Raw genomic sequence first — 26,426 nt, forward strand, 5'->3', positions numbered from 1 at the left:
GGGTTTGTAACGGACAAGTCAAACGGGACCGAAACGACACCAATACACAGCTTTTGCGTGTATACTGCACGTTTTTATGGCGTTTTAATATTTTGTAGTTATTCGTGGAGAACGTGAATCGGAAGTGCCCACTGGCCACGTGGTTTTCGAGAGAGTGTTTGCATACGCTATCTCTGCCAGAACGTGAGGTCATGATAAGGTTTTTTTTATTTTTATCACGAACTCACATATTACCGGAAAGCCCTGATCCGGACCCGCAGAGGGAGGGATCACAATTCATTTCGTAAGGCCTTTACTGAATGGCCGAAGTACAAACATAAACAATCTCCACATCTTCGTAGTGATTAGGATTTTCGCTTTACTTTTTTTTTCATAAAAGAACATTTCACGGGACTCGAAATTTATATTAAAAACATTTTAATGAAGCAGTGAACGGTAGACAGTGACTACATTTCATACAATACACGGGCTCGTATACACAGATTAGAAATATCAGTTTCATGAACAAAGCGCAGCCTTTTACTTGGCTGACATCTGGGCGGCTGGTATTGGAGTGATGGGGAAACATGAGGAACTGAACGTCCTTATTACTGGATGACCATTTACACACAACAGAAAAACAAACGCTATTATGCTGCCGTTTTCTGGCTCCTCTCGATGGCCATCCTCTCCAGTCGCTCAGTGTAGAATCCATTGAAATCCAGCCTGCGGAATAACATTTGTTACCGTTCATAATCATATTAATCCGCACCACCAAACGTTGATAATGCTTTTAAACGTATTTGTTTTAGACTTTGGCAAATAATGTTGACTACGTGTGCTTGTGTTAGTGCGGGTGATAAATTAATCTTAGTCTTTTTGTAAAATGTGTCGAGGTCAAGCTGTCCAAATCATACCGTTTTGATTGGTTATATTAAGCACACCGAATAGCTGAAATATTTAACAAAGCTGCAAACTTTGTGAAAGTCTAATTTGTTTAAATGTGAAAAATGTGATTCATCTGAACTTACACATTGAAAAAATGTTGCTTTTTTTCCTTAGGATGCAACAATTCGCGCTACATGGCAAACACTGAGGCTATATAAATGTACTGTTTTATCAACAGTATTTAGCCGTTTATAGCCCACTATGCCATCCATTTTGCTTATATGTCTCATGAGCTGACTGCCTATGAGTTTGAAGCAATATTTCTCATGCCCAATCACCTAGTTTATCATCACTTTGAAAAAAAGAGTTTGAATGCGTGTACCTGTAGATGATGTTGATCATGCTGTGCTCACAGTCGTTGGTGCTGTAGATGCTGAGCTTGTCCAGCAGGTTCAGCAGCAGCATACTGAAGTTGCTGTCGAACTTGCTGATGGTGGCCTCAAAGCCCGCACCAGACTGCAGAGCATCCACGTGCTCAACGGGAAACTGTAAGAAAGACATGGACAGATGAAAAAAAAGAGGGGAAAAAAACCTCAGCTTAACCATTCCCAATTGGATACATTTGAAACATGAGCAGCGTTTAATAGTCGAAATATTTCCAATTTGTGATTATTTAATGCCATCTTAGACAAATATTTATCACTGTGGAAAGTAAAAGACAACAGAATTCAATTTAGGGCAGCAGTGGGATATTTGAATTTTTACACAGCCTATATGTGAGGAATCAGGAACACTTTATTTGTCATTTCACTTCATGCACTTGTGTACATGAAATGAAACAAAATGCCATTTCCCCCAGCCCACAGCAGTACAATACAAAGACAAAAACACATACAAAAACTACAAGAACACACACCCAAAGTAACACATACACTTCCGTTCAAAAGTTTGGGATCACCCAAACAATTTTGTGTTTTCCATGAAAAGTCACACTTATTCACCACCATATGTTGTGAAATGAATAGAAAATAGAGTCAAGACATTGACAAGGTTAGAAATAATGATTTGTATTTGAAATAAGATTTTTTTTACATCAAACTTTGCTTTCGTCAAAGAATCCTCCATTTGCAGCAATTACAGCATTGCAGACCTTTGGCATTCTAGCTGTTAATTTGTTGAGGTAATCTGGAGAAATTGCACCCCACGCTTCCAGAAGCAGCTCCCACAAGTTGGATTGGTTGGATGGGCACCTCTTGCGTACCATATGGTCAAGCTGCTCCCACAACAGCTCAATGGGGTTCAGATCTGGTGACTGCGCTGGCCACTCCATTACCGATAGAATACCAGCTGCCTGCTTCTGCTCCAAATAGTTCTTGCACAATTTGGAGGTGTGTTTAGCGTCATTGTCCTGTTGTAGGATGAAATTGGCTCCAATCAAGCGCTGTCCACTGGGTATGGCATGGCGTTGCAAAATGGAGTGATAGCCTTCCTTATTCAGAATCCCTTTTACCCTGTACAAATCTCCCACCTTACCAGCACCAAAGCAACCCCAGACCATCACATTACCTCCACCATGCTTAACAGATGGCGTCAGGCATTCTTCCAGCATCTTTTCATTTGTTCTGCGTCTCACAAACGTTCTTCTTTGTGATCCAAACACCTCAAACTTGGATTCATCCGTCCACAACACTTTTTTCCAGTCTTCCTCTGTCCAATGTCTGTGTTCTTTTGCCCATCTTAATCTTTTTCTTTTATTGGTCAGTCTCAGATATGGCTTTTTCTTTGCCACTCTGCCCTGAAGCCCAGAATCCCGCAGCCGCCTCTTCACTGTAGATGTTGACACTGGTGTTTTGCGGGTACTATTTAATGAAGATGCCAGTTGGGGACCTGTGAGACGTCTGTTTCTCAAACTAGAGACTCTAATGTACTTATCTTCTTGCTCAGTTGTGCAACGCGGCCTCCCACTTCTTTTTCTACTCTGGTTAGAGCCTGTTTGTGCTGTCCTCTGAAGGGAGTAGTACACACCGGTGTAGGAAATCTTCAATTTCTTAGCAATTTCTCGCATGGAATAGCCTTCATTTCTAAGAACAAGAATAGACTGTCGAGTTTCAGATGAAAGTTCTCTTTTTCTGGCCATTTTGAGCGTTTAATTGACCCCACAAATGTGATGCTCCAGAAACTCAATCTGCTCAAAGGAAGGTCAGTTTTGTAGCTTCTGTAACGAGCTAAACTGTTTTCGGATGTGTGAACATGATTGCACAAGGGTTTTCTAATCATCAATTAGCCTTCTGAGCCAATGAGCAAACACATTGTACCATTAGAACACTGGAGTGATAGTTGCTTGAAATGGGCCTCTATACACCTATGTAGATATTGCACCAAAAACCAGACATTTGCAGCTAGAATAGTCATTTACCACATTAGCAATGTATAGAGTGTATTTCTTTAAAGTTAAGACTAGTTTAAAGTTATCTTCATTGAACAGTACAGTGCTTTTCCTTCAAAAATATGGACATTTCAATGTGATCCCAAACTTTTGAACGGTAGTGTATATCCAAACTAAACAAAAAAAATCACTGTCCAAGGGAATGAACGCCAACCAGGACGACTGTCGGAACCGCCGGTCTGCATGGGTTAGCAGTTGGCTTAGCTCGACCCACTTCCGCATCCTGTCAGACCGCCCTCAGTGTTTCCTCTTCGCCCATAGCTCCGGGAAGGGCCGTGGTCCTTGCGCCCACTGGATGCAGCAGACCAAGCTCTTCCAGCCGATCCAGCGCCAGCTCTCCCAGCCAGACACCCTCGACACACCTCCCTGCACTCCTCACGACGACGTCAAAAACACCACAGTCAATGCCAGGTGAGGCCGCTGCCAGACTGCCCTCGGTGTTATCGGAACTGCCAGTCTGCATGGGCTAGCAGTTAGCTTAGCCTGCCCCGCTCTCCCAGCCGATCCAGCGCCAGCTCTCCCAGCCATCAAATGAAGACAAAACGCAGACGTGGACAAAGACAATGCATGGACGGTACTGGGTGAGACTGCCGCAAATGTGAATTCGTGCTGCCATGTTCCGACACCGGCACTGGGTGAGGCCAACGCAAATTTGCGCAACCATCTTCCCACACTGGAAGCACTGATATTAAAATATGATATTAAAATATCAGTTTCTGTGATCAATAAATAGATTGATAGACAAGTTATTTAGCAAAGATCTTTGAAGTGGAGGTTGATTCAGAAACAGTTTGCCTTTGTGGATGAAGTTTTGACTTGATCAGTGACTCAAAACAATATGCAGCAAAAACCCATCAAGAAATGTCCAAAACGTATTGTAGACATGGCTCATTAATGCTAGAAGCATCCATGGCATTCTATTGCGCTAGCAGCCAAAATAGCGAGTCATTGTCCAACGTTTCGTTACAAAAATTTGATTACACTTAAGCACTTCCTGAAACCATTCCTGAAAATAAGTAATGTTTACAAGAGTTGCTGCTCAAATGTCTTCTACTACGACTGCCTTTTGTTAACATTTACATTCCTCAAAGTGAACCGTGCTTTGTTCCGGTACTCTTAAATGGGACACCTGGAGCACCCAGGCCTGTGTGAGTACCTTTGTGGTCAGCTTCCTTTTATCTATGTCCTCTGCACGTTGGCTTTGGGTGGGCTCTGCGCTTCTGTGCTCCAGGGACAGACGGTCCAACCGCATGCTCTGGGTGAACCTCTAAATATGTTAAGACAGCAGAGGTTAATAGAGGCCTTTCCAACTTTTCTCTCTCTTGCTCTCTGAAAGTGAACGAGTGGTTGACGGATAAACCAACCTCCTTTGGTACATACAGCATGACATTGAACCAACTATGTAGAGGATAAATGTGTGAGAGAGGAATGTAATCTGAAAATGGATAAATTCACTGCTGCTACTCCAGTTCACTCGACCATGACAATACAGGTGAGGTTTTGATGTTTGTACCATGCACCAATATAGATGTAAGTATACATAATATAAATAATGGACAGATATAGATAATTTGGGAGATACTGGCAAAAAGACCAAGTGCAGAAACCCATCCCAGGTTTGTTTTGGGCTTGCATGAAAACTAAACAGAAAAAAATTGATATCTTTAAGTATGTGAGGGTAAGTGCGCTTTTTTGTCAGGCCACATCCACAAACCTGCATGCAGTTGGTGAACGTGACACACTGACACATGATGTTGGAGAAGATCTTGAGGAGCTCGGGGTTGGTCAACATGCAGTCCTTCAGACAGTTGTCAAGGAAGCTTGTGTGATGGCACAGCACGTCATCAATGTTAGATGCCTGCAGGGATAAGAACAGGAGCATAAAAAAAATGCACATACATTGACTTATTACCCTATTTCTCTTTCAATGACTCATCCCTGTCTCGCGTTCTAACCATGTATCCCTCTCTGAAAACCAATTGGATGAACAATATCTTTGACCAATGGAGCAAAAATCCATCATCTTGGGCCAAGGGGAAAGGAATAACCCAAGGTCAACTATAATGTAACAACTGTCCGTAGCCAAAGCTCTCTAACAAATAGAAAAGCTATTGACGGGGCATAGCAGTCTAGTCCATTGCCTACTAACACGGGGATCGCTGGTTCGAATCCCTGTTACCCCCCGGCTTGATCAGGCATCCCTGCAGACACAATTGGCTGTGTCTGCGGGTGGGAGGCCAGATGTGGGTACATGTGTCCTGGTTGCTGCACTAGCACCTCCTCTGGTTGGTCGGGGTGCCTGTTCAGGGGGTAGGGGGAACTGGGGGGAATAGTGTGATCCTCCCATGTCCCCCTGGCGAAACTCCTCACTGTCAGGTGAAAAGTGGCTGGCGACTCCATATGTGTCGGAGGAGGCATTTGGTTGTCTGCAGCCCTCCCCAGATCGGCAGAGGGGATGGAACAGCGACTGGAACGGCTCAGAAGAGTGGCATAATTGGCCAGATACAATTGGGGAGAAAAAGGGGGGAAATTCCAAAAAGAAAAAAGAAAAGAAAAGCTATCGACTTCTTTTGAATACCGTCGATTTGAGTGATGAGGGCAGGCAGGAGAGGACACTTAGCCACGTCTGCTCACCGTTTTCAGGTTGTTCTCCATGATGTGCCATGTGGGCTCCATCACCTCGAACATCATGTAGTACTGGATGTTCTGAACAAAGTTCAGCATGCGCTGTCGGAGAGCGAATGCAGCAGCAAACCTGTGGGGGAGGAAAGGTGAAGTTAGAATAGGGTGTGAAGAGATTTCGCTTGAATGAACAGCCAGATTTTTCAATAAAAGGACATAAAGTCACTATACCTACAATTTTTCTTAGGGTCCATTGACCACTCACCACTTAGCAGAGTGTAAGGAGTACTGCTTGGCATCTTTGTTACTGATCCACACGTTGCACAACAACCTCTCGACATGTTTGCAATAAAACATGTGTCTGAACAGCATCTGGTATCTTGTCAACGCTTTCCTGTTAAACAGGTCATTGATTGCAAAACTCAAGATGATCCAAAATTACTGTAGAACTGAATCACATCTATAGCTTTTTGCACCAATGAAACCTAAATGTAAAAGACAATTATTCGGTGTGTGTGTAAACGGCTCATTTCATCCTTGTAAAAAACCCATCTGATTAAACCTGTTTGATAAAATAGGATTGAATAGTTCGGATGGAATGATGCTTATCTGTGACTTGACAGTACATCTATAATGCAAAATATCAATATCATTAATAACATTGTGTCATGATAACATATACACTTCCTGTGCACTGATGATGCCATTGTGAGGTTTAACTGATTTCATAATCATTTCAAGGAAAAACACATCTTGAGCTCATGATTAGTTTTAATTTTGAATTATTCAATGTAAACCTGTTGATGATAAGTGAGAGCGGCCATTTGACAATGTAGTCAAAGGAGAAGGCCTCCAGGCCGCTGAGGGCCACCTCTGCGGGCTCTGCATTAATAATGGCCTTCTCCTGCTTGGTCTCAATGGCCAGCACCCGTAGCAGCTGAGTAATGACATCATGGGGCATTAAGTCAATCTGTGGAAAAGGGAGTAGTCAAGCAGTTAAAGCAATGTGAAGACAAACCAGAAACAGAAAATTAGATAACTGAAGTTTTTTTTTCAACATTTTGAGTAAAGAACTAGGCGCAAAATCAGAACATGGTCGATTGAAACGTTTGTAGCATTGGTACAATAAAATATTTCTGCTGTCCACTGAAAGGCTTCATTACTATTTCATATCTAAACATCGTAAATGCATTTAAAGTAGCAATAGAATAAACTGGAGTCAGCATCATGTTTATAGGGCTGCCTTCTAAATTTGTTGCCGCTTTTCTGGACTACTTAGTGGTTAGCCTCTGTAAGTGGGTCTTATTGATTAAATTAGTAGGTACTAAATCTACTTCGGCTACACCTGATAACTAACTATTGACAATTCTATAATTCCTCCATCGCCTCAGGTTAAGAGTCTGGGTGTCATCTTAGACAGCACGTTATTTTTTGAAGCTCACATCAACAATGTTACTTGGTCTGCATACTTCCACCTACGCAATATTAATCGTCTTCGCTCGTCACTTACACCTAACAGCACCGCCATACTCATTCACACCCTGGTTACATCCCGTATTGACTACTGCAATTCTATCCTCTTTGGTCTTCCCCTCAAGTGTCTTCATAAACTTCCATTGGTCCAGAATTCAGCTGCCCGTATCATTACCAGAACTCCTTCCATAGATCATATCACTCCTGTTCTTCAGCAACTCCATTGGCTCCCTGTTAAATACCGTATTGACTTCAAGATCCTGCTTCTCACCTTTAAGGCCCTTAATAACCTAGCTCCTTCATTTCTTTCTGAACTCCTTCATATCCACACGCCCTCCTGCACTCTCAGATCCTCTTCTGCTCTCCAACTCACTAAACCATTGGTCTAGAGCCTTCAGTCATTCTGCCCCCCCACCTATGGAACTCTCTCCCCCAAGACATTTGTGACATTGACTCTCTTTCAACCTTCAAATCCCATCTCAAAGTGTACCTTTTTAAACTGGCATATTTAGTCTGATACACACTTCATTGAGTTTTGTGCAGATGATGATTTTATACTTATCTGTTGTATTAACTTTTTATTGTCTACCCTTTTTTGTTTTCATTTTATGCTGCCTGATACAGTGTTGCTTGTTTGTTTTTTCTACTGTGTTCTATTAAGGTGTCCTTGAATGATCTGAAAGGTGCCCACAAAAAAATGTATTATTATTATTATCATTATTAAATTGCCCCAGACAAGATCAATCAGTCACAGAGCAGTAACCGTCTTCATTTCATTGAAGGAATTTGCATGAAATGCCTTATAATTAATCTCAATCCCTGATGGGGGGAGGGGGGGCGGTTCCTCTCCTAAGGAACCAGCAGATGGAGGTGTTGATATGTACAGAGCATTGAAAAGGGTCTGTTTTTTGAGACCTTACAGAGGTGGTTTTCAACTCATGGCCTTGTGACCTTCAGTACTGCTGGAAATCTATTCTAACAGGTAGTTAATAATGTTTATTTGTTGGAGCATGTCTAAAAAGTATATTATGGACAATCTGACAATAGAAAACCAGCAGTACCACAGGTATGCCACACTACACCTTTGACAGCCCGTACAGTGTCTGCTGGTATGGCTATTTCCGCTTATCTGGTGGACTAAGATTGATCAGTCACCAGAGCTAAATGGGTACACCTCAGAATGAGCGTAACTATTAGAATAAGACAATCAATTTCTGGTGCCACGGCACAGCGGCGCAGTGGTTAGCGCCGTCGCCTCACAGCAAGAAGGTCCTGGGTTTGAACCCCGGGGTAGTCCAACCTTGGGGGTCGTCCCGGGTTGTCCTCTGTGTGGAGCTTGCATGTTCTCCCCGTGCCTGCGTGGGTGTCCTTCAGGTGCTCCAGTTTCCTTCCACAGTCCAAAGACATGTAGGTCAAGTGAATTGGCCACACTAAATTAGGTGCGAATGTGCCGGCCCTGTGATGGCCTGGCGGCCTGTCCAGGGTTTCTCCTCGCCTGCTGCCCAGTGACTGCTGGGATAGGCTCCAGCATCCCCACGACCCTGAGAGCAGGATAAGCGGTTTGGATAATGGATGGGTGGATTTCTGGTGCCTAAATAGAGCTTTCATTCTTTCTCTCTCATTTTTAAGACATGACAAACAACAGCCAGCTAATTTTTTGAGTTTGGTCCTGTGTGTGTGTGTGTGTGTGTGTGTGTGTGTGTGTGTTTGTGTGTGGGTTTATGTACGTTTGTCTGTACGCAGCTAATCTTGCATACCACTGGGCCTATCAGCCTACATTTTATTTTTTTTGCAGTTATGACTGTTTGAGCAAGAACCTCTCGTGGTTGCGGTGATTCAAAATCCTTTGAAAAATGTTTGTTCTCACTACTGCCGCTCCCTCTCTTCATTCTTTCTCTAGCTTGCACGACCAACACTGCTCTGTTGCTGCCTGATCTAAGTTAGCCGTGCACATGTGCAACTCACATCTACGGTTGACAAAACATTTTGTTCGGGTATGAGTACTCAAAGCAAAAATGAGAAGTCAATCATATTTTGCAAGTCAGCAAATCATTCATTGCTGAGCTCAGCACAGGAGAATGGAAGGAACGCTGGAAGAACCAAAAATAATAACCTCTGTCTTTATTTTCTTAATATAATAAAGCTGGGTAAACTGTTCATGCTCACACATGCGTGACTCACATCTACGGTTAACTCAGATCGGGTAGCAACATGATCAGAAGTTATTGAAAGAATTTTGATAATCAAAATAATACGAAAGTTATAAAGGAAAATTTCCTCTAGGTTGCAGTAAAAACAGGAAGTGTTGCATCTTTTTGTTGCTGCTCAATCTCAGCCAACCGTAGATGCGAGTTACGCATGCGCGAGCATAAATGATTTACCCAGCTTTATTATATTATGAAAATAAACACATGGTTAGACCAAAATGGTCGCATAGCAAACCTTTTCTTTATGGAAAGTGCAAATTCATATTAGACTTTGTTGCATTCGTGGTCCTAGGTCCGCCAAGGAGGTTGCACATCCACAGACTGACAGAAAAAATGTTTTTATTAGGTAGACTTTTTTAGCTTGAGCGCTGCATATTAACGCCCCCCCCCCCATATTTCCGGTTCAATCGAAGTGGGTGCTGTGCAAAAGTCTTATAATGGCAGGAAAAACACTGATTTTTCTGTCCATGTGTGCGTGTTATCTGTCTGCTGCTAATCTCCCATACTACTGGGCCTGTCAGCCAAATTATTTTTGTGCAGTTATGACTGTATGATCAAGGACCTCTCATGGTTGCAGTGACTCAAAACCTTTTAAAAAAAAAACTTGTTTTATACCACAATTGAGTGCTAACTCCTCAGCTGGTTTTTCGCCTAAACCTGTGCACCGGAAAAGTGGAGATATGCAGGCAGTTCCTCTGTATTTTCCCTTCTCTCGGTAGGCAAAAAAAGGGGTGGTTTGTCGCCAAGTTTGAGCACCAGAGAAGGAGAGATACGCCGGGCGAGGATCTGCACTCTTCTAGTTTGGAGTTTGCTTTTACAGCTAGCAGTACTGTCACAGTCCACCAACTCTTCTTCCACAAATTCTATACATTACCCATATTGAGATTTACAAAGTGCTTAGCCACTACTAAAATTATTCAAATTCAAACTACCTCTTTGAATTTGCCATCTTGTGTGTGTGTGTGTGTGTGTGTGTTGGGGGGGGCTCCCTCACCCGGCTCTGCCCTGAGCCAATGGATAACACAATTAAACCTTCCACCCACCGTGAGGTCATCTTTAAAGGGGTCCGTATTGGCTGTGCTCATCCTCAAAGCCAACTCCAGCAGGGCTTCCAGTCTGGGAGGCACAATGTCGTCTACTGGCTTCTTCAGTTCCTCTTCTGTCAGGTCCATGAAGTGAACAAAGAAATCACCTTTGTCCATCAAAAAGTAGTGCTTTATTGATCTACAAAAAAGGACATAACCCCACACCTTAAAAATACATTTATTAAATTATGATACTGGTAATAGTAGTATAGAGTATACATTAAGTAGTATAAATCAAGATCAGAATATCTACAGTGCCAACGCATGTCAAGGAGGTCAAGCCTATTGTCATATTAACTTAAAATCCTTCACAAAGGTGGCATCTAGCCTCACGCTGATACACATCTACTTGTCTACAACCAATTTGCATTTCCACAAAAAGTATAGATACTATACTTTCTCTCTCACACAAAGTAAATACGGTATACAACCGCTCACTACCTCCACTAATTAATATTTGTTCTTTTTGCTTACGGTGTTATCATTTACACCACTTTTCTAGTTTTGTTTTGTTTTACTTATGTGAACTATGTAAGAAACCCAGTGAGTGAAACTCTTTGTATGTATAAGTTTGCTTGGGTAATAAAATTGATTGTGACATTTGTGACATTTCTCTCCTCTCTTACCTAAGACGTGACACCAACTCCTTCTCCTCCATGAGGAAGTCAAGGAGGACCTTGCTGGCATAGTTGTAGGCTTTCTCTATCTGCTCAACATAGGCTCTCTCCTTCAGTGTATACAGGACTTCCTTAGCATCAGGGCAGGTCACATCCCGGCCACACTCTCGCACCACATTGAGGTATTTCCCTATGGAACAACAGAGAAAAACAGATTCTCTTTCAATTAAAGAGGCCAAAGACCTTTAAAATGTCTTATAATCGCTGTTGATATTATTGTTTACCTGTGCTTAGAATTTTGTCTGCCATTTTTTGTAAATAGGATGGAATCCGGTGTTGAACAATTGTGTATCGCTGATCCCAATACTTGTCATTGTAATCCTCCTGAATCTTCTCTTTTTGCAGCTCATGTTCTTCAACCATGAACTCACTGGACAGACAAAACATTGATGCACAGGATAATTGATTGGATTTAAATTCAATGCTAATAGTACAGAAATGTAATAACAAGCCTTATGGCCAAGCTTTATTAAACAGATTTGTTTTTCGAATTTATGAAAGAATACTACGCAAGACTGTTGCCCCCTGCAGGTTGCAAGCAAAACGGAACTAAATCAAAACAAAAAACAAATCCATCTTCATCCTTCAGCGCCAGGGCAACACATCTCCCCCTCTCAATGGGCAAAAGTGTTTATCAAATGAGTATACAATCTCACTTTTTTTCCCAATCGCCAACAGCAAGTTTATTTGTACAGAGTGGACAACTTATCAAAGTATATCACTGAGCATGGAGCACATAGTTGAACAATGCCTGCCAAGTTACCTAACATCACCATTCTTGTATACTGCAATTACATTGTGGGCATCTATACCCATAGCCATAACATGCATCTAAGTTAAGACTGGCTGCTCCCCTACCATATTTTGCAGTAGATGCTAAAATGTGTGGTTCAGCCTGAACTATTTATAAGGGTGGAATGGATCCAAGCTATAAGAAGTAGATCCCTCCACCTTCTATTTAGACAACTTTTCTATTTATGATTATGTATTCAAATCTTTCTAGATAGTCATATTTAAACAGCTGTACTGTAAACCAGATGAAGCCAAGAAAATGCAATGAACAACACAACACATGAAAGCATTGATTGAGTTATCTCAACTCTCAAATGTATTTGCCTGAGACATGAGAGCAAATGTACCTGTATGGATCCTTTATTATACCCCTGTAGATCCATTTCTCCAGTATTTCAAAGTAGGGGACGCTTGCTGCTTTGGTGAGGTAGAGACACAGCTCCTGTGCCTGGCTGTCACCGGTGTAGTTGAAGGTGCGATCATGAAGGAGGCTCAGCGTTGAGCCACCCATACAGTCTCCTTTGTCTACCGAGGAGGCTGCAGGGGAAATAAAATGCTTATCAATAACTGAAAAACAAGGACAAAATGTGGCTTTTCAACCTGTGCAATGACAAACGAAACTGATCATTAACATTTAAGTAAAAGTCATAATGGAATACTATTCAATCATTACCATCTGAAAACCACTGTTCATCAGTTAGTAAACACTAGAGAAAATACTTTTAAAAGTACTGAGTAATGCCTATTAAGAACTACTTTTTTACTTCCTAAAAATTAAGAATTGTGGATAAAAACACTATTTGGTACTGATTAAATTCAAAATCTAATAAAAGTTTGAACTGAGGACCAACAATTGAACAAGCCAACATTCTACCCATAACCAGTGACACCACTAACTAAACAAGCTGCCTAGTAATAAAAAGAAAATTCAAAGCGAAAAAAAGTGAGTTGAGGTCAGATTCTTACCAATGGAGGCAAGTATCTCCATGGTCCTCATGGTGGGCTGGATGTAGAACCACAGCTTCTGTAAGGAGAGCATGCCCTGTCTGTGGAGGTGCTCCAGCTGGGTGACCAGGATCAGGTACTCCTTCATCAGGGTCCTCATTGCCGCGGTTAGGGCATGGTTCACTTGGCCATACTCAAAGGAAGACTTCTCTTCTATGAAGCTACAGGAAAATAAGGTAATTAAGATACACATTTTTCTCCATAGCAATCAGTTTTGTACAAAAAAATATTTGAATAGTGAGCAAAATAAATGATTTACTTGAGGTATGCCTGATAACTCACATTACACTTAGCCACAAAAATAACATTCCTTCCAAGATGATAAATGTGTAGGATTTGTCACTGTTATTGATAGTAAACATTAGATTTGCAAGCCAGTGTAGTCTTGAAAGTTGATCACAATGCAAGACCCATTTGGCTTAACACTCCCAGAGAGCAAATTCATTTGAGGACGTTGCTGCTTTGCATTATGTTAAATACACCAACTTATCAGAACTGAGTGACACCTTAGCATAGTACGTTGAGTGCAGGCATATATTGGCTTTAGTCCCTTTCCAGTAGGGAGGGCTTGGAATGTGTAGTGGCCGGGATGAGAGGAGTCAGCAATGATCTTTTGCGTTTTGCTGACTTATGTTTATGCTTGTTTATTTCACACTGCACTATCGTAACCATCTTAGATCAGCCTCCGCAGATGTGATTGGACCATCTGCTTAGTGGCTGCGTCTGCCATTTCTTCTGCCTCCTATTGGAGAGGAAGGCCAGATGCATTCTGCAGTGCAATCAATATAATCAACTCACTAGACTAATTAGGCTGGCAACAATCTACATTTATGCACCAATATACATGTAAAAAAAAAACAGCTTTAATCATTCCTTAGGAAACAGACAATTTCCAACGAAATTGGTTTATTAGCAAAACGAAACGTTTCCAGAGCAGTATGCTTATTTTTGCAGCTACTCAAAACCACATTCAATTATTTTTTTCCAACTGCAATGGCAAAGAGGGATTGCATCCGGGTCTATTTAACAGGTCATGGTGTTCCTAATTGGCTGTCCACTCACCGTGTTATAGTTGAGCAGTATGATGCAACCGGTAATATCCGACTGACCAACTCTTTGATCGACATGTCCAGAGTTGGGTCAATGATAAAGGAGCGGTTCTGCCTCCCCAGGACGGGTTGAGCTGCAATGTCTCTCCCATCTACGCCAATCAGCACAAACAGTAAGTCCTCGACCAAAGCTTGTTCCTGAGCTGCCAGGGGCATGGTACCTGACCAGAGATATGGCACCAGTGAAGACAATTAACAACATGGTTCAAATGCAAAATGGACACTGCCAAGTGTTGGAACACATGTTATGAAGTTCTGAAACAATGCAATGGCACAATATAAATTGTGAAAGTTTAAGAAAACAGTGAGGGTATCCAGTTGTGGACTACATATTTTACAACGTGAGTACAGTAAAAACAACAAGAACAAAAAGAAGCTGTTCACACTCAAGCACACACCAATGGCCACAACCGTGTCTCCCACAGATGTGGAGCTGGCAATGAAGTCTCCTATGAGAGCAGGACGGTCATACACCCAGTTTGGAAATACGGGCGTAGGCTGGGTGGGGTTCTTCTTGTTGTGCCTGTCCCTCAGCATCCTCCGTGTGACTTCTGCAGACTGTAAGCAAATTGATATAGGAGATGCATGCATTTAAACAGAAATAGCGAGTCGCTATGTGCAGCGTGCACACAAAGTTAAAAACTTTCACATTCCTATACATTTGAGAATTGTCAATTTCTCCATGAATATTCGCTGACAAATAACATTTATATGACCTATGCTTGTGAGTGATAAAATGCTCTGATTCACATTATTCTTGAATATCTAATTTTAGTGCCCTACATAACTTTGCAAAGATTATCAATTGACATTTTTTCTAGTCTTCAAATTTGGTTTGCAGCTTATTTTTCCAGGGCTACATACATCTGCCTGGAGCCAATTGCAACATTCACTTTCACAACAAGGCAATTATCCATTAACAATTTCCCATCACAATTCCAAAACGTTTTGGACATTATCATCTTACTTCACTTTACTACAATTGGAACAAATCATTCCAAACTCTGTTTTGTTTTCTATGACATACATTCTCACCTTTCTATTTAGCACCTGATTAAAGTACGAAACCTGCGTGTTATATCTATAGCATTTCTTTCAACTGTTTAGTAATGAGCTTCCCTACAACTCCATAGGCCAACGTAACTTCCTTGATATTCTGCCGCATAGTAAAAAATACCAACCTGAGGAACATTAGAACTCGCTGTCACATTGCCGAGCTTCTTGCGTAGCTCATCCAGTTCCTGCATGGACATCTTGGTGCTAGTTGCAGGAAGAGTGTAACTGGTACTTGCGGTTGAGGACGTGTTTGCTGCCAAGTCCGACCTCTCTTTGGCATTCTGTTGCAGATAGTGGAGTGTCTAGGAAAATATCACCACAGAATTAAAGGTGTTTTGAGATAAGATGTGATGTGATATGACAGGTACTTCATAGAAGATCATGACCAAGCTCCTTACAGCAGTAGTGTTCAAACACACACTCAGGACCCATGCCACTCATCGTTTTCTACACTGACAGGTAGTTAATTACATTCCCCTGCTGTCAGGCATTCCAACCAATCAACTATAAATAAAACACTTGCTAAATGTAGCCACTGCCAAAACGATTACATGCATTTAGGAAATTGGAACATGCAAACACCAGCTTGAATAAACAATTACCTCTTTATCCTCACTGAGTTTGGATAGCACATAGACCAGGGGATCGAGGTTGCGTATATTTTTTGACTTGAGTTCATCATACTTCCTCAAGAAGTCCTCTGGGGTTTTGGAAAACTCAGCTATCTTTACCTACAAATGACAACACACAAAAGTCAATTATCAGGCAATGGGAGGATAAATACATACACACTGTGTATCACAGCAACACATCCATTTCCAAACGTTCAAAGCTGCTCCACATGAACAAAATTTGGTCTTGCCCTGGGACCGAAACTCATTAATATATCACAGTGTTCCTATCATGGACTCTGAAAGGGGTCCATGGAGGACTCCTTTCCCAGGAGGAAAGGGCTCTGAGCCCTTTCTTGTTTGCAATGGTGACGGACAGGTTGACGGACGAGATCAGGCAGGAGTCTCCGTCGACTATGTTTGCAGATGACATTATGATCTGTAGCGAAAGTAGGGTGCAGGTTGAGGAGAGCCTGGAGAGGTGAAGGTATGCAGGGAAGAGAAGAGGAATGAAAGTCAGTAGGAGCAAGATGGAATACATATAAGTGAATGAGAGGGAGGACAGTGGAATAGCGCGGATGCAAGGAGTAGAGGTGACGAAGGCATATGAGTTTAAATACTTGGGGTTAACTGTCCAAAGTAACGGGGAGTGCGGAAGAGAGGTGTAGAAGTGCGTGCAGGCAGGGTGAAGTGGTTGGGGAAGTGTCAGGAGTGATTTGCTACAGAAGGGTACCAGCAAGAGTTAAAGGGAGGGTTTACAAGATGGTTGTGAGACCAGCTATGTTATATGGTTTGGAGACAGTGGCACTGATGAAAAGACAGGAGGAGGAGCTGGAGGTGGCAGGGCTGAAGATGTTAAGATTTTCATTGGGAGTGACGAAGAAGGACAGGATTAGGAATGAGTACATTAGAGGGACCGCTCAGGTTGGATGGTTTGGAGACAAACCAAGAGAGGCAAGATTGAGATTGCTTGGACATGTGTGGAGGAGAGATGCTGGGTATATTGGGAGAAAGATGCTGAATATGGAGCTGCCAGGGGAAAAGAAAAGAGGCAGGCCAAAGAGGAGGTTTACGGATGCAGTAAGGGAAGACGTGCAGGTGGCTGGTGTGACAAGAGGAAGATGCAGAGGACAGGAAGAAATGGAAACAGATGATCAGCTGCGGCAGCCGAAAGTAGTAGCAGTGGTATTCTTATCATGGAAGGGCACAAAAGTATTCTGTGTATACAGCCAAAGGTTAAATAGACAGAGATCCAAACCATGCATTGCCCACCTTAGCGCTGTGAGCAGAGACTGTTGTGGTGACATATGGAGTCCTGTGCTTCTGCAGTAAGTCTATATAGCCCTCTGCTCCATCACCTCCTCGCACATGAAGCAGGCTGAGCAACTCATTGACATCATGGTGTATCCTAAACTCACTCATGGCCCAGGCAGCTGAAATAAAGAAAACAGATGGCAAACAGTATAATGGTTCATGGTTGAGCTCATTAAAGCCCGTTTAACTGTCAATTCCTCCAATGTTGGTAGTCAGATAATGCTTATCTGTCCATCTTAGAGACAACTATATCGATACAGTGTAGGCTGCTATGCATAACATTCAGCTGGGCTTATACAGTAACTTGGGTTTGTAACCACAAATCATACATAGATGAAACTGTAATGAAGCTACTAATAGCTACCGCCTCCCGATTCCGGATGGTGTAAACTATCGCCATTTTAACGTTGGCTAAAAGAACAGTATCTATTTGCATCTTCCATCCTCACAACATCCCTCCCATGCACTCTGCTTCATAGAGCAAGACGACCTGCTAGCTAGTCAGATCGCAAGCTAACGCTGGCACCAAACCAAACCAATTAGCTCAGGGAACAGTCGTGCTAACTGGTTAGCTACTCTGTTCCACCTAAAATCTGGCAAAACCATGTGGATGTATTGATGCATGCTCGTGTGGATGCATTTACGGGAGTTTATGAAACACTCCTCAGCAATGGCTCAAGGCAAACCGCGGTCTTAGCATTTTACCTGTCAGTTAGATCTGGGGCAGATCAGATGTACCTACTCCAACCACAACAACGCGCCCTCCTTTAGCGAAACAGCTCTTCTTCTGTTCCATTACACGGCAGACTGGAAGGGGTGAAAGCAGAATACTGCCCCCACAGGTTTAATGTCATACTACTGGGCCTTTTTGGTAAGGCAAGGCAAGGCAAGACAAGTTTTTTTGTATAGCACCTTATCATTGCAGAAGTCATTCAAAGTGCTTTACAGGCAAAAGAAACAAAAAGCATTATAAAAGCGTAAAATAAGATAAATAAAAGGAGGGAGAGTCACCTACATAAAACCTGAAAGTCATCATACATAAAACCTGCATAAAACCTGAAAGTCATCATACTGGCTTGGGTTTTCAGATCTGTGCCATTAATGTGTTTGGACCTCGCTCAGAATTGAACTGCACATGACTTCTATGAGACACTTTTGTATCAAACTGGAAACCCTTTTTTAAGAAACTGGAAGGTCCACAAATTTTACATGATGACCCGAGTACACGGGCCAGGCAGGCAAACTGCTGAAATAACTTGTTTTGAGCCTTTTGTTATGACTTTGTTGTTGTTGATACTTCAATTAGCATATCACAGCTAATATATCTTTTTTTTTTAAGTTTGCAATTTCAAGAATTCTAATATGCTTTGTGTTAGTTCTGTAACATAAGAGGTGATCTCTTTTACTCTCCTTTATATTGATTTACCAGTATTAACTTGCGTTATTAGAAAATGCAAATTTCAATTTTACTCAGATAATGCACATGGATTGGATTACATTTCCTATGTCGTTGGCTGTTAATGATGGGCTATGCTCGTAGTGCATTGCAGAGCTTTAAATACAGCGGCTACACTACTACTACTTCTACTACCACTACTGCTACTACTAGTACTACTACTACTTTTGGCTGCTCCCATTAGGGGTCACCACAGCGAATCCTCCGTTTCCATCTCTTTCTGTTCTCTGCATCTTCCTCTGCCACACCAACCACCTCCATGTCCTCCCTCACCACATCCATAAACCTCCTCTTTGGCCGTCCTGTTTTCCTCTTCCCTGGCAGCTCCATATTCAGCATCCTTCCCCCAGTATACCCAGCATCTCTCCTCCACACATGCCCAAACCATCTCAATATTGCCCCTCTTGTTTTGTCTCCAAGCCGTCCATCCTGAGCAGTCCCTCTAATACACTTGTTCCTAATCCTATCCTTCATTGTCACTCCCAATGAAAATCTTAACATCTTCAACACTGCCACCTGCAGCTCAGCCTCCTGTCTTTTTGTCAGTGCCACCATCCCCAAACCATACAACATAGTAGCTGGTCTCACTACCATCTTGCAAACCTTCCCTTTAACTCTTGCTGGTACCCTTGTGTTGGAAATCACTCCTGACACTCTTCTCCACCCACTCCACCCTGCCTGAACTCTCTTCTTCACCTCTCCTCCACATTCCCTGTTACTTTGTACAGTTGCCCCCAAGTATTTAAACTCATCTACCTTCATCACCTTTACTCCTTGCATCCTCACCATTCCACTGTCCTCCCTCTCATTCATGCATATGTATTCCGTCTTGGCTCCTACTGACTTTCATCCCTCTTCTCTCCAGTGCATACCTCCACCTCTCCAGGCTCCCCTCAAACTTCTCCCTACTCTCGCTACAGATCACAATGTCATCTGCAAATGTCATAGTCGACTGAGACTCCTGCCTGATCTCATCCATCAACCTGTTCATCACCATTGCAAACAAGAAAGGGCTCTGACCTTATCCTTGATGTAATCCCACCTCTACCTTGAGCCCATCCGTCATTCCTACCATACACCTCACCACTGTCCCCCTGCCCTCATACATATCCTGCACCAATCTTACGTACTTCTGTGCCACTCCCAACTTCCTCATACAATACCACACCTCTTCTCTCGGCACCCTGTTGTTTGCTTTCTCTAAATCCACAAAGACACACTGTAACCCCTTCTGACCTTTGCTATACCTCTCCATCAACATTCTCAAAGCAAACATCACATTTGTAGTGCTCTTTCATGGCATGAAACCATACTGCTGCCTGCTAATCATCACCTCTCCTCTTAACCTAGCTTATACACTAGTCTTTCCCATATCTTCATTGCTGTGGCTGATCAACTTTATACCTCTGTAGTTACTACAGCTCTGCAGATCACCCTTATTCTTGAAAGTCGGTACCAGTATGCTTCTTCTCCACTCCTCAGGCATCCTCTCACTTTCAAAAATTGTGTTAAACAATCTAGTTAAAAACTCCACTGCCATCTCTCCTAAACACCTCCATGCCTCCACAGGTATGTCACTTGGACCAACTGCTTTTCCACTCTTCATCTTCTTCATAGCTGCCCTCACTTCATCCTTGCTAGTCCGCTGCACTTCCTAATTCACTATCCTCACATCATCCAACCTTCTCGTTCTCTCATTTTCTTCATTCATCAGCCCCTCAAAGTACTCCTTCCACTTTCGCAACACATGCTCCTCGCTTGTCAGCACTTTTCCAACTCTATCCTTTGTCACCCTAACCTGCTGCACATCCTTCGCAGCTCGGTCCCTCTGTCTAGCCAATTGATACAAGTCCTTTTCTCCTTTCTTATTGTCTAACCTCTCATACAACTCACCATATGCCTTTTCCTTTGCCACCTCTCTCTTCGCCTTATGCCACACCTCCTTGTACTCCTGTCTACTTTCTTCATCTCTCTGACTATCCCACTTCTCGTTCGCCAACCCTCTTCCTTACATTCCTGTACTTTCTTATCCACCACCAAATGTTCAAACCACCTGTATGTCCTCCCTCGCCACATCCATCAACCTCTTTGGCCTTCTTCTTTTCATCTTGTCTGGCAGCTCCATATTCAGCATCATTCCCCCAGTATACCCAGCATCTCTCCTCCGCACATGTCCAAACCATCTCAATCTTGCCTCTCTTGCTTTGTCTCCAAACCATCCAACCTGAGCTGTTCCTCTAATATACTCATTCCTAATCCTGTGCTTCTTCATCACTCCCAACGAAAATCTTAGCATCTTCAACTCTGCCACCCCCAACTCCACCTCCTGTCTTTTGGTCAGCACCACCATCTCCAAACCATATAACATAGCTGGTCTCACTACCATCTTGTAAACCTTCCCTTTAACTCTTGCTGGCACCCTTCTGTTGCAGATCACTCCTGACACTCTTCTCCAGCCACTCCACCCTGCCTGCACCCTCTTCCGCACTCCCCATTACTTTGAACAGTTGACCCCAAGTATTTAAACTCATCCACCTTGCATCCTCACCATTCCACTGTCATCCCCCTCATTCGCACCTATGTATTCCATCTTGCTTCTTGTATTCCATTCCGTCACAATGCCAAGCAAGGCTTTGATTCCATGATGGGCAAATAATGTAGTATCTTGCAGTTTTTAAAACAAAATTTGTTGATTTTATGTTTTTATCTTATTTCAGACTGATACCCGCAAATAATCGCTCTCTTGATTTGCTAGCCTTGGACTGTACAATAAAAGTGGGCCTATTGGTACTAAAAGATCTGTAAATGCTCTTCACACTGATAGTCTAGAGAGAACAGCAGATTTTCATAAAACAAACAAATGCCATCCATACAAACATACACCCATACACACCAACATACACACACATTCAGCTATAATGTTGTGTTTTAACCTTGCAAAATTGATATTTGAAAAAAAAATCCATCCATCCATCCATTATCCAAACCGCTTATCCTGCTCTCAGGGTCACAGGAATGCTGGAGCCTATCTCAGAAGTCACTGGGCGGCAGGCAGGGAGACACCCTAGACAGGCCACCAGTCTATCACAGTATGGTAGGGAAAGTGCTCAACAAATAAGCAAAGCAAAATAATCCAGTGAGTCAAGTAAATTCTTTATGAGACAGCACAAGCCTGTTTCATGCTATAAACAATCATCAGCTGCAGGCTTGTTCTGTCTACTAAAGAATTTACTTGACTCACTGGATTATATATATATATATATATATATATATATATATATATATATATATATAGCCACCAGTTTTGTATGGGTCATTCATTTTATTGAAATAAATCAGACTTTCTGTGTAATGGGCTCAGGTGAAAGTGCCAAATTAATTTGAATGATTAGAGTAAAATGGTTGGTAAATTGAAGAGGTAATACTGAGGCGATATTCAAAGAATAACTGCTACTACACAAGCAAACATGAATTCATTAGCTCCTTTCTGTTCAATCTAAGGGACAAATGGATTTTATTCAGTTACACTGCGTTCTGTAAACAAGAGTGATGGATTTGTATATTTTAAGAGTTCTAAATAGACCTGTCTAAATCACGATGTGTACATTTTAAATTCCCTTGCACTAATCATTTGAACAGAGTTTGTAATTGCTAAATATTTAAATGAAATAAAAACGTCTTTCAGAGCGACTGACTGGACAACATGCTATACATGTCGCGTCAATCTCATCATAACTCCACACGTCCCAGATTGCACGGATTTGTAAAACTAACCAGAGGCGCAGAAACGAAATCCTTTCTTGTTTTGGCAATTTGACTCTTAATTTGAAAAGAATATGACATGCCGGAAGTAAACAGTAATCACGTTACAACCCGGAAGAATTGCCTCTCTTCGATTAACGTTTGAATAAACAAGAATGAACAATTTGGAATAGGGAAAAGATTAAGCTCGACGTGGCTAAGGTTGCACACCTAACCCGAGACGATCTCCGCGTCTTTGTGTCCGGCGTCAGAGAGTGAGAGGGAGGTGGTCGAGTGTTTTCAGCAACGCCCTAATGCCAGCCACCTTGTCGGAGGAAAATAGCCCTGCTCTGTTTACAAATCGGGTAAGAAATTGTCTTCCTGCGGTGTAGCTAATCGGGCGGCCGTTTTCAGACGGAAGGAAATATGGCCGAACTGCATGTGGTGGAGCCCAGCGGCACTGGCACGATAGAGCAACAGACCGAACATCGCGATGTCCGGGGCTCGGTGCGACTGTCGTCGCCCACCCTCATGATCCCGCCGCGGAGCAGCCTGCCGAGTCCCGGGGTGTCGAGCGGCGCCGGCCGGTCGGTGTTCGGCTTCCCGGCGAAGAGCAACCCGAGCTCCCCGTCAGAACCGGTGGATAAACCGGGACCACGCTGGGTCCGCCTCAACGTTGGCGGCACCTACTTTATCACGACCAAACAGACGTTGTGCCGGGACCCCAAGTCTTTCCTGTACCGACTGTGTCAAGAAGACCCCGATCTGGACTCTGACAAAGTGAGTTCAAATCGAAAACAACAACAAAAAGGTGCTTATGTTGTTTGTCTATTTGTAAATGTTAGACATCTTATTCATATCAACTCTTTATTTGTGTGTCTTGCAGGATGAGACGGGAGCTTACCTGATTGACAGGGACCCCACATACTTTGGCCCGATTCTGAATTACCTCCGGCATGGGAAACTCATAATGGATAAAAACCTGGCAGAGGAAGGTAACCCACAAGTATAACACTGTAACGTGCTAGAATGGACATCACAATATACGCTTGTGGAACAGCCACATTGTAAAGAATGCATTGTAAGGAAAACAGGGCCCATCAGTCATGTTAAAACTCTTGTTGCCTGATGAAAATGAAATCTAGAAAGGTCAGCTTTTTAGACTACTACTCAAAGAAAAATATTCCAGGGCAGCTGATAAATAATGTAAGTTATCCTGATTCTATGATCTGGAATTCCCCCTCTAAAATTACTCTAATCATTGCTAGAGATGCATTATTTGCTAATTGTGCTTTTAAAGTTAAAAGCTGCTCAAATCTGGTGAAATCGTGTAACTACTTTTTTCTTTAATATTGCAATACATACACACAGTAAAAAAAACATTTGCAACATTTTTTCCCATCTCATTGAGCCATAATTTTTACATTATCATACTCCATTCTAAATATTGGTGTTGAAAAATCATGTTGAATTTCATCTTACATGTTATGTATGTATACACAGATGTATGTATATTTTTGTGTAGCTTTCAGGAAGCATGGGGTTTGTTGGATAACAGTCCTTTTACATAGAGGATAACTCTGAAATGGTTATGCTATTACTTTATGTCAGGTGTTCTTGAGGAGGCGGAGTTCTACAACATCGCCTCTCTGGTGAGGCTGGTTAAAGAGAGGATACGGGACAATGAGAACAGGACATCTCAGGTACATACATATCTGAGCGAAGCCAAAAAAAAACATGTCAATGGATGGACAAAGAACTCAATTGATGAATCTGTTTGCCAGATTGTCTGCAACTACAAATATGCAACACTATCCAAAACACTTTCTCTCACTATCAAAAATTGATCATGCGTTTGTGCACACATCATTGATGCTTTGTTCCCATAGTAACACTTTTTGTACGTGTTCCCCAGGGTCCTGTGAAACATGTGTATCGGGTGCTGCAGTGCCAAGAGGAGGAACTTACACAGATGGTCTCAACCATGTCGGACGGCTGGAAGTTTGAGCAGGTGACAAAATCAGACCTTTTAAAGAAAAACCTTCGAAAGAGAAACATTTTGCCCATAGGGTTTATGATGTAGTTGTTTCAACTGTGCTGTTTCAAGTCTCTGTTTTGAGATCTGCATCAACCAGGGATGTCCCCAAATGTCAAACTTTTCTGAAAATGATAATATTTTGAGACATCAGGTGTAGAATGAGAAATAAAGGGAATCCATTTGTTTTAGATTTTTCAGTTAGGCATTTTTCAGTGAAGTCAGTATCACTGACTGCAGTATTCCTTGAGATCTTTTGATTGCGGTCTGTGATTACAGGAACATTTTAGATGTTTAGTTAAGATATTCTATCATGGACAAAACAAGTCAGTGAACATAACATTTTTTGTCATGAAGGAAATTTCATAATACCATCTCTCTCTTTTCTGGTCTACCCCCTCCAGCTTATAAGTATAGGCTCCTCTTATAACTATGGTAATGAGGACCAGGCTGAGTTTCTATGTGTAGTCTCCCGGGAGCTCAACAACTCCACCAATGGCATTGTCATCGAGCCCACTGAGAAAGCCAAGGTGAGTGATCTGCTGCATGACTCACTTAAATTACTTCGTCCTTAGAGAAAGGTCAAGAGAATGGTACCAAATCCAGTGTCTGTATGAGACAGTGTGACACTGGGATTTTGGTGGTAGTGTAAGCTCTCCTGACTGAGTTCCCTCTCTGCTCTTGCAGATCCTCCAGGAGAGAGGCTCGCGGATGTGAGGAGACAAACCCAGAGCCTGAGCTGAATAACACTTTATCAAAATTCACTTGACCATTTACTCCAGTTTTAGCCATGGTCCATGCATTCACCCCCCCCCCTCCACACACACACACACACATACACGCGCGCACACACACGCGTGCATACACACACACACACACACACTACCGCCCAGCCCACCATACTCCATCACCAACACCCTCCTCTGGTGTGCCTTTCCACAGTGGGGGCTCTCCCATGCCCCCTCCTCTACAGTGCTGCAACCCCCTCCCCAGCTGCATCCTCATTCTCCGTCATAGGCTATGGAACATTTGGGGAGGGGGGGGGGGTCTAATCAAGATTACAAGAGAGTATTACTCCTCATAGTAGTTGTCATTATGAGAGGGCTTTTGATGGTCATTGCCACGATGATTCACCTTGTTAATGGATGGACCCTCAGCACAGAGCTAAGTCATTATCATTTTCACAACAATAATAGACAGGGCACTTCCTTCTCCCTCATATGTGTGGCTATATCGACTCGGCAGAAATCTGTGACTATCTCCTCAGGACTCTCAAAGGACATAAAAGAATGAAGACAACTACCCTGACTGAGCCTGCTGCATTTCCGGAATTCTTTTGTGGAGGTAAGCATCTGCCTCCACCTCCCTCTCCGGCCACCCGACACCCTCAGCCGGGGACTGTGGCGGGTCGCAGCACAACTCACCAGGCATAGGAGACAGGAAGTGGGGATAAGATGGGGGTGTCCCAGGCAGCATGATGTGGAGTCCTGTTGCTCTGTTTGAGCCAGCTTGTTACAGTCTCCTCTTCGCTTTCTCAGATTCCTCAAATGGAGGATGTGGGAGTTACAAGTTTTGATCTTACACAGGCCCCCGGATTGGTTTGTCGCAGTGACAGCGCTGCTGGTGCTGCTGTTGTTGGGAATCATACAGTGTCTCACTCTTCCTGTTTCCCCTCTGTCTTGATTCGGTTTCTTTTTCACAGGGAAGGCACTCGTTTTTCACATCTGTAATAAGGAAATTTCACAAAACAAATGACTCAAAAGACTAAACTACACCTGTGTACAATTTGTCAAGGCATGTGAGGAATCTATATAAATCTATATAGGCTACATGATGAAATTATATGATAGATTGAATGCAAATGGTGTAATTATTGATTTCTGTATCATAGTTGTCATATAATTGTGTATCATGGTGAATAATTCTATTT

At 42.6% G+C, this 26,426-nt stretch overlaps 2 protein-coding genes across 2 annotated transcripts; one reads left to right on the forward strand and one right to left on the reverse strand.

The window, feature by feature from the left end:
• Positions 1 to 435: 435 nt before the first annotated feature.
• Positions 436 to 18,034, reverse strand: tubgcp2 (tubulin, gamma complex associated protein 2). Its single transcript, XM_056297433.1, has 18 exons — positions 17,970 to 18,034; positions 17,223 to 17,383; positions 15,942 to 16,070; positions 15,465 to 15,641; positions 14,682 to 14,841; positions 14,237 to 14,444; positions 13,136 to 13,335; positions 12,517 to 12,706; positions 11,602 to 11,747; positions 11,327 to 11,507; positions 10,659 to 10,839; positions 6,733 to 6,905; positions 6,201 to 6,329; positions 5,948 to 6,068; positions 5,028 to 5,171; positions 4,470 to 4,580; positions 1,250 to 1,413; positions 436 to 705 (listed from the first exon to the last, which is right to left on the reverse strand). The coding sequence occupies exons 2-18, from the start codon at positions 17,370 to 17,372 to the stop codon at positions 630 to 632; spliced, it is 2,640 nt and encodes an 879-aa protein (XP_056153408.1). The 5' UTR covers positions 17,373 to 17,383; positions 17,970 to 18,034; the 3' UTR covers positions 436 to 629.
• Positions 18,035 to 22,631: 4,597 nt separating this feature from the next.
• kctd2 (potassium channel tetramerization domain containing 2) lies at positions 22,632 to 25,964 on the forward strand. The gene is made up of 6 exons (XM_056297152.1): positions 22,632 to 23,241; positions 23,348 to 23,456; positions 24,073 to 24,164; positions 24,377 to 24,472; positions 24,901 to 25,026; positions 25,184 to 25,964. The coding sequence occupies exons 1-6, from the start codon at positions 22,888 to 22,890 to the stop codon at positions 25,211 to 25,213; spliced, it is 807 nt and encodes a 268-aa protein (XP_056153127.1). The 5' UTR covers positions 22,632 to 22,887; the 3' UTR covers positions 25,214 to 25,964.
• The last annotated feature ends 462 nt before the right edge of the window (positions 25,965 to 26,426 follow it).

The sequence above is a fragment of the Lampris incognitus genome, chromosome 17, assembly GCF_029633865.1.
Source record: "Lampris incognitus isolate fLamInc1 chromosome 17, fLamInc1.hap2, whole genome shotgun sequence".
In the NCBI taxonomy this organism is placed as follows: Eukaryota; Metazoa; Chordata; class Actinopteri; order Lampriformes; family Lampridae; genus Lampris; species Lampris incognitus.

What these genes read in the sequence shown, in the direction of transcription:
- kctd2 (XM_056297152.1), top strand. Translation starts at nt 22,888, where the DNA reads ATGGCCGAACTGCATGTGGTGGAGCCCAGCGGCACTGGCACGATAGAG. An exon ending in CCGATCTGGACTCTGACAAA is followed by an intron (nt 23,242 to 23,347) that starts GTGAGTTCAAAT and finishes TGTGTCTTGCAG; the next exon opens with GATGAGACGGGAGCTTACCT. An exon ending in TAAAAACCTGGCAGAGGAAG is followed by an intron (nt 23,457 to 24,072) that starts GTAACCCACAAG and finishes ACTTTATGTCAG; the next exon opens with GTGTTCTTGAGGAGGCGGAG.
- tubgcp2 (XM_056297433.1), bottom strand. Translation starts at nt 17,372, where the DNA reads ATGAGTGAGTTTAGGATACACCATGATGTCAATGAGTTGCTCAGCCTG. An exon ending in CTCTCACTTATCATCAACAG is followed by an intron (nt 6,330 to 6,732) that starts GTTTACATTGAA and finishes CCTGTTTAACAG; the next exon opens with GAAAGCGTTGACAAGATACC. An exon ending in AAAGGAAGCTGACCACAAAG is followed by an intron (nt 1,414 to 4,469) that starts GTACTCACACAG and finishes TCTTTCTTACAG; the next exon opens with TTTCCCGTTGAGCACGTGGA.